Source organism: Dendrobium catenatum, unplaced genomic scaffold (assembly GCF_001605985.2).
Source record: "Dendrobium catenatum unplaced genomic scaffold, ASM160598v2 fragScaff_scaffold_156, whole genome shotgun sequence".
NCBI lineage: Eukaryota > Viridiplantae > Streptophyta > Magnoliopsida > Asparagales > Orchidaceae > Dendrobium > Dendrobium catenatum.
In genome coordinates this window covers 8,759,016-8,766,696 of record NW_021318618.1, presented here as the reverse complement: position 1 = coordinate 8,766,696, position 7,681 = coordinate 8,759,016, and the positions used below count along the sequence as shown (strand labels likewise).

Genomic DNA, 7,681 nt, shown 5'->3' with positions numbered 1-7,681 from the left:
CAACTTCCCATGGTGGAATTCAAGGAGCCACACATGGGAAGACTAAACAACAATCTTGGATTCCCAAAATCCATATTTTGGAAATCCAAGAGACAACTTTTAAGACATTAAAAACTATAATAAAAGTGCATTTAAATAAAGATAAATATGAACTAAAATTGTTAGCTCATAATGAGCTAACCCTTAGTTCAATAAATGAACTAAAGTTCAGCTCATAAATGAACTAAAAGTTTAGCTCAAATATGATGAACTACTAGACTCAAGGGAAGCCAAAATATGATTTATTTTGGACTAGTGTTGACCCCCCCCCTTGTCTACATCAATAGTGGAGGACGCAATTTTCTGAGCTCTCCGTGGTGGCTGAGATCCAACGACAAGCCAACCTCTTCTCTGTTTTTTTCCTCCACCATTTCAATTGCACTTTCTTCCTTAGCCTCCTTATCCACAATGGAAATAGAAACCGTTCCAATCATGCTAGTCGCGTGCGCTGAGGGTGGGAGCAGGCCGTGTGAGTACGAAGCATGATCAAGCATTTGGGATGATTCCTTTGTCTGGGTCTTCGATACATAAAAGTCAAAAGAGCGAGGAATCTAGTCCTGTGTGAGCGAAGGTGCCGTGGTCACACTGATTGAGAAAGAACTAAAGTCATGCGGAGTGTTAGAGACCAGATTGGGAGTGGGAGGTAGCAGCGAAGTGGTAACGTTGGATTGTTTAGAGCGGGTTATTTGGATCGGGAGGGAATGTGGGATCGGCATGCGCAGTTGTGGGATGATTGCGGATTGAGTGATCGGGAAGGGGATTATGCCATTGGAGTGGAAGTGAGAGCATGAGCAGGGCGGGTCATGCAAAAAGGGGTGAATGCACCGGAATAGTTGTCGATGTTCTTCTTCGTATTCTCTCAATGAAACAACTGAATTAAGACAATAGAGCATCTATTCGATCAATTGAGACATCCACTTGAGTTGCCCAAAGGGATTCGCGGCGTCGATCATCGTCAACCACCCATCTTTAGTGTCCATCGTCGTTGACAGCTCATCTTCTTCTGCAGTTCATCATTCTTCATAAGATCCAGGCTCTGATACCAACTGAAGTAGTGAATTGATAGAAGAAATGAATTTGCTGGAATGATAACAAAACTAAGAACCAATACAAGCTTCAAAATAGTATAATATTCATTAATGTCTCATCATACTACAATAATAATATATATAACTTAGCCATAGAAACTTTTAAAAAGCATGTAACAAATTGATAAGTTATTCCTAGGGTATAATATAACGAGGATGTTCCTATATCATACTCCCCTTGCATCAAAAGAGTTCACTCCGTTGAGGTGCATCATCAGGAGGGAGGGAGGTATATAAATCATAAGCAATCCACCTGGGTTAAAAATTTTGCGTCTTTGATGCATGCCCACAAGCTTATTCAAATGAGCATATGTTCTTGATATTTCAACCATGCGATGAAGGACGGTCATTACAGCTTCATTGCATAGAGCAGCTAAATCAGCACCAACAAAATCATATGTTTCAAAAGCCATGACTCGATCACACTGTTACTTAGTGAATGATCCATATTTTTAAGAGTATGCAATATACCTAATCGTTGAACTGGAGACGATACTCCTATTTCAATTTCTCGATCTAATCTACCAAGTCATCTTAGGGTAGAATAAATACTGTCGGGTTGATTTCTAGCATCAATTATAAGAATTCCATCGAATATTTTAGTATCATCCATCAATTTTAGCAAAGTTGTGAGCATTTTAAGAGACAACTCATCGCCTCCACCCATCCATGATGGAAGAATGGCATCAAGCTCATCAATAAAGACCACAACCAGATCAACTCTCCTTACTGAATCAAAAATATCATTTAATGTTTGCTCACTTCCACCATAGTATTGACTAATAATTTCAGGCCCATTAACTGATTTTTCTAGAGCACCTATAATGACGATTGCTTTAACATCATCTCTTCTCATGACTTGCTCATAATTTTCCTTTTCTTCCTCGTACAGCACCATTACTAAACTCCCTATTTTCAAGCACTCATACACAAGGTACATCACCCCTTTTCTTAAGCAACATCCATGGAGTTTCACTGTGTTCCGGTGCCGCATCTCGATCAAGGCTCTGAACTCATTCTCAAAACTCTTCTGATTGATGTCTAGGATGTTGCCGATTTAGAGGTTTTGGTTGAATTGAAGCTTCTAGACAGCAGAGAAATAACCGATTGATGAAGGGAGAGGACTAGAGAGGCGGTTGTTCAAGAGGGTAAGCTGGCCCATATTGGACGAGATACGAGATTTGGTAGTGTCAGGGAATCCACTGATGGGGAGATTGTCCTGCAACTTAACCTCAGCGAGATTGGGAAGGCCAAAGAAGCCTCTTAGGATGGATCCATAAAGATAGTAAAATAAAGAGTAAGTGAACTATTAATTAATTTGATTTAGATATGAATTTCCATTCTCATTTGTTAATTGAAGAAATTATTGTTGTAGGAAGAATTCAATTATAGTAAGCATTGGTTTGATAGTGAATGAAGGAGATTTGCGAGGAAGGAAGATTTCGGTAAGATAATTATTGCAGAAATTTTGGTATGAATTAGAGCTCTTTTATGTTGAAGTAAATTAGTTATCGTTGTAAGAAGAATAGGAAACATTGATGTTGCTTTATGATTGAGAACTCCAAGTTGAAGGTTTATATTAAGTAAGATCTTATTAATGTTATTTAAACAGTGGAAGATTTTTATAATTAAGTTGAGACAAGTATTGGAATCTACAACAAAGCTCAAGATTTGGAAAGAATTAAAGCTTGAAAATATTCAAAGTGGGTAATTATAGTTGTACATAATTTTATTGTTATAGTTTTATTTTCATTCTGAAGGAATATTTTAGATAATTGTTTTGCTCATTGTTGAGACTGTTATGAGTAATGCATTGTAAATTCAAATACACATAGGATAGTAAAACATACATAAATTATCATGAGAGTATGTAAAGGTATATGAATATATGAAAGAGATATATACTTAAAACACATGTAAAAAAATAGGAAGTAAAATTGAAATATATATATATATAAGATAATACATATATCAAATGTTATATACATTATATTTTATATATGTTTAATTTTTATATATATAGAAAGGTTACCAACCGAGTTTATCATGTAAACTTAATATATTAAATTAAACTTTCAGTTAAGTCTCTAGAAAAATAGAAATTTTTGAAAAAGAAGAGGAATATGTCTACAGAAGACGGCGCACAAATGCAAGTAGGTAATCTATGGATTATGTCAATGTTAATTATATGAAAATTTTAATTAGTAGTTAGATGGAAAAATTTTATTAGTGGTTCTTCAATGTTTGTATATTGTTAGAAATTACTGTTATAAGTAAGAATAGTATTTGTCTTAACCATGCACTTTGTCTTAACTGTCCGACTGCATGTTCATGCCTTGTTAATTCGAGTATTCGGGTCGGATCGTGACATTAGAGACAAATATCGGCCTAAGAAGATGTAATCTGTAAAATCACTGACGCCATTGTAGTCATTTTTGTGGAGATTATGGCTCATATGGACTTTTAGGCTCTCGGAGTTCAAACTGGAGTATAACGGAGGACGCATCTTTCTGACCTCTTGGTGGTGGTTGAGATCCAACGACAAGCCAACCTCTTCTCCATGTTTTTCTCCATTGTTTCAGCTACACTTTCTTCCTTAGCCTCCTTCTCCACAATGGAAATAGTAACCGTTCTAATCGTGCTAGTCGTATGCACTGAGTGCGAGAGCAGGTTGTGTGAGTGCAAAGCATGATCGAGCATTTAGGATGATTCCTTTGTATGGATCTTCGATACATAAAAGTCGAAAGAGCAGGTAATCTGGTCCTACGTGAGCGAAGGTGCCAAGGTCACGCTGATTGGGAGCCAACTGAAGTCATGCGGAGTGTTGGAGACCAGATTGAGAGCGAGCGGCTGTAGTGAAGTGGAAATAGTGGATTGTTTGGATCAGGAGAGGAATGGGGGACAGGGCGTGTGTGGTTGCGGGATGATTGCGGATTGAGTGGTCAAGCAGGGGATCGCGCCATTGGAGTGGAAGTGAGAGCGGGAGCAGAGTCTGTCGCAAAGAGAGGGGTGAAAGCACAGATATGGTTGCTGATATTCTTCTTTGTATTTTCTCTACGAAACAACCAAATTTAGACAATAAATCATCTATTCGATCAATTGAGGCATCCACTTGAGCTGCCCAAAGGGCTTCGCGGCGTCGATCATCGTCGACCGTCCATCTTCTTCGACGTTGATCGTTGTCGACAATCCATCTTCTTTGGCATTCTGTTATTCGTTACAAGCTCCAAGCTTTGATACCAACTGATGTGATGGATCAGCGGAAGAAATAGATTTGCTAGAATAAATACAAAAGTAAGAACCAATACAAGCTTACAAGCTTCAAAATAGCATAATATTCATTAATGACTCATCCTACTATAGTAGTAATATATATAAGTTAGCTATAGAAACTTCTAGAAAGCATGTAACAAATTGATAAGCTTTTCTTAAGGTATGTTATAACTAGAATGTTCCTACATCTTTAAATTTTTTGGGGACATTTAGATCAATTAAAGCAAACTCACATGCCCATCACATAAGACTCCAATCTAAGGCCTCTTAGGACGAGGTGAGCTGTGTATGCTTAATCTTTTACAAAATCCAAAATTTGTGAATACCATGTAGGAAGGAGAAAACTTTGTTAGCTACATCGACGAAGTAGGGGGCGTTGGAGACCGAATCACGAGTGATGCCGTTGCAGCGGATAGACAATGACGAGATAGCGTTGAGGTCGGATGGTCGGACGAGTGTGGAGAAATTGTCCACCTCAATCAGCCGACGAGGGCACACCAAGATGGCCCCAAACTCCAGCAGGTAGTACCCGCCGCCGCCGCCGCCGCCGCGGCGTCGGGAACCGGATGGCACAGTTGTCTCGACATCGAAGAACGCAATCATCGTCTTGTCATCTTGCTGATTTGGCCTTGCTGGCTCCATCTCTTTCTCTCGCTCTCTACTTTCGTATTGTTTCTATCTATAATATTTCGGATTCCCAACGGCCAACGCCTAGCGAATTTGTTGCAGCCTTCGACACTTTGCTTCCGATGTGAGGAACCCAACCTTACCCCGGGAAGTATTCATTTTTATGCTTCATCCCGTCACGGAGTAGACTTTAGCTGGAATGCGATGGCCGATTCGCGCAAGCTTGCCCAGGTTGCCGGTCAGAATTTTAAGAGGATTAAGTCGAAAATCAATACTTTTTTAGTAGAGTTTTTTTTTTTTTTTTTTGGGGACATTTAGGGGCTGTTTGGCAACAAGTGGGATTTAACTTTAGTGGGATTTAATAAATCCTGTAAATCCGGATTTAGTAAATCCGAAATGTGTTAAATCCTAAAAACTGTTTGGTATGTTAAATGTTAAATCTTGTTAAATCTTGAGAAACTGTTTGGTAACATATATCAGGATTTATGGTGGTTAGGGATTTAAATTTAAAGGATATATTTATGAAATTAAGATCATTGCATAAAACATAATAAAATTAATTACAAACTAACATGGACCAAAATGAGAGTTGAAATATTAAATAAGCTAATTATATTAATATTTAATTACTAATTATATCATTAATTAATCAATTAAGTTAAATTAGATAATTAATTTATGCACTAATTCTACTATTAATTATTTAATTAATTAACTTAATTATTATTTGTTTAAATTATATAAAATAAGTTAATCGATAATAACTTTGAGGCGTCTAGGGTTTGTATTTCATCTTTTCTTTTCGTCGTTGCCGCGCTCGCTTGGGTTCGGCTGTTTAGGTTCAGTCGCGAGTCGCAGCGCGTGTCGAGTGCCGACTGGTCACTGGCCACGGTGTCACCTGGTCCGCCGCTGCGCGCCTGCTGCCTCGGCACCTGCTGCCGCTGCCGGCGACCGCTTCCTTTTTAAATAATCGTGTCGGGTCGTATCAACCCGGAAACCCGCATAGGTCGGGTCCGGGTTGAGATAGCCGACCCGTTTACAAAAATGGGTTGGGTTCGGGTTGACCCGTTTAGAACCGGGTCAACTCGGGTTCGACCCAAACCCGAACCGTCGACCCGAATTGACACCCCTAATCAACGCCTTGGTGCTCTTTCGCTATTTAAGATTGAACTACTGGAGCCAATCTTTATTGAATATGGACAACTACATTTTCTTTGTTTCACTCATTATGCTCCTTTATGCAGCTAATTTTGATTTGTTGGTATGGACTTTTGAGTACCAATCAAGAGATTTTGTATTCAAGTCTTTGTAATTTAAATGTGAGTTTATCAATAATTGACCTAAATGTCAAAAAAAAAATAATAGAATGAAGTCATGTCATGTTCACATTTTCTTTGTTTCACTCATTATGCTCCTCTGTTCTCAATGAAGTCATTATGCAATATTATTATAAAATACAAAATAGAATGCAAATGTTGTAATTTTTTTAATAAATGATGATTATTTTTTAAAATTAAATTTTGAGTGATGGGTAGATCATGTCATGCTAGCTTGAGGTCACTTAGGAAAATCACCTAGTAATGGTTAGTTATAAGCACTCCTAAGGAGTACATTTATGAAGTATGGTGATCCCTCATTCAATTAAATTGAGAATATAGTCACCAATAAGAACATCTAGAAATATTGTCAGTGGGTGAATTTGGAACTATAAGTGTAGTAAGTTTAAAGAGAATATATTTTGGACCAGTCAAATAGACCCAGGCAGTAGGTTTAGATGTTCCGTCTTCCTCTACCTTCGGCCTTAGGAGAAGGGCTAGGAGGAATAGAAATATGAGACTCCATCTGGCTACATCTGAGGCAGATAGGTAGCAGATGGCTGAGGCGATAACTCACGAGGAGCTTGTTCAGAGGAGAGTGGCTCCTAGGCAGTGGAGACCACGTCCAATTGTAGTTGTGCCCACCCCAGAGGTGATAGTAGCTCCTGAGATAGAGGCAATCCAGGGAAGACGCTTCTCTCCACTGACTCACAGTGGGGACGAGGAGGACGGTGCCCGCATTGCGATGGCCCCTCCTGTTACCACTACTTTGCCCTGTGCTAGGGTCCTCAGGGACGCTGGTGTTCGAGCCCTCTCTAAGAGGATTCGAAATATCGTCCACCTAGCTCGTGGCAGAGGGCCTATCAGTCGCGAGAGGTTACTCCGACAGATCTCTCAGGCTACTTTTCAGTTGAGGAGACAGACTGCGAGGCAAATATACAGTTGGCAGAGAGGGCAGACACCTCAGCAGTTAGCAGAGACAGTTCCAATGGTTAGACCGCCGGAAGTTACTCCTGCTGTAGGATGACACCCACGTCGCCGAGGACAGAGACAGCAGCGGGAGCCTGCTCGGCCCCATATCAGTTTAGTAGTGGTAGCCCCTCAGTAGCCGGTTACCCGTATAGAGCCCCGCCGTAGTATGTGGGTTTGGAGACATCGGCAGGCGGGCACCCCTGTCGACCCAGTTTAGCCATATGAGACAACACCGTTGGCAGAGACTGAGCAGTAAGTGGACACAGTTGATCAGATGGATGTTGTAGCTCCTTTCGGGTCTGAGGCGGTCCTGATAGCTTGTGATGATGATTTAGTACCTACCCCTGATGGATCACCAGAGCGGGA

At 39.9% G+C, this 7,681-nt stretch overlaps 1 protein-coding gene across 1 annotated transcript; it reads right to left on the bottom strand.

The window, feature by feature from the left end:
• Positions 1–4,270: 4,270 nt before the first annotated feature.
• Positions 4,271–5,259, bottom strand: LOC114578445 (protein NEN1-like). Its single transcript, XM_028691631.1, has 2 exons — positions 4,727–5,259; positions 4,271–4,404 (listed from the first exon to the last, which is right to left on the bottom strand). Exons 1-2 carry the CDS (start codon positions 5,040–5,042, stop codon positions 4,271–4,273), a joined length of 450 nt encoding a protein of 149 aa, XP_028547464.1. The 5' UTR covers positions 5,043–5,259.
• Positions 5,260–7,681: the final 2,422 nt, after the last annotated feature.

Excerpts from the sequence above, each read along its gene's own strand:
- LOC114578445 (XM_028691631.1), bottom strand. The coding sequence starts at position 5,042 with ATGGAGCCAGCAAGGCCAAATCAGCAAGATGACAAGACGATGATTGCG. Across the intron at positions 4,405-4,726 it reads AGTTTTCTCCTTCCTACATG|CAAATCTATTTCTTCCGCTG; the intron begins GTATTCACAAAT and ends TATTTATTCTAG.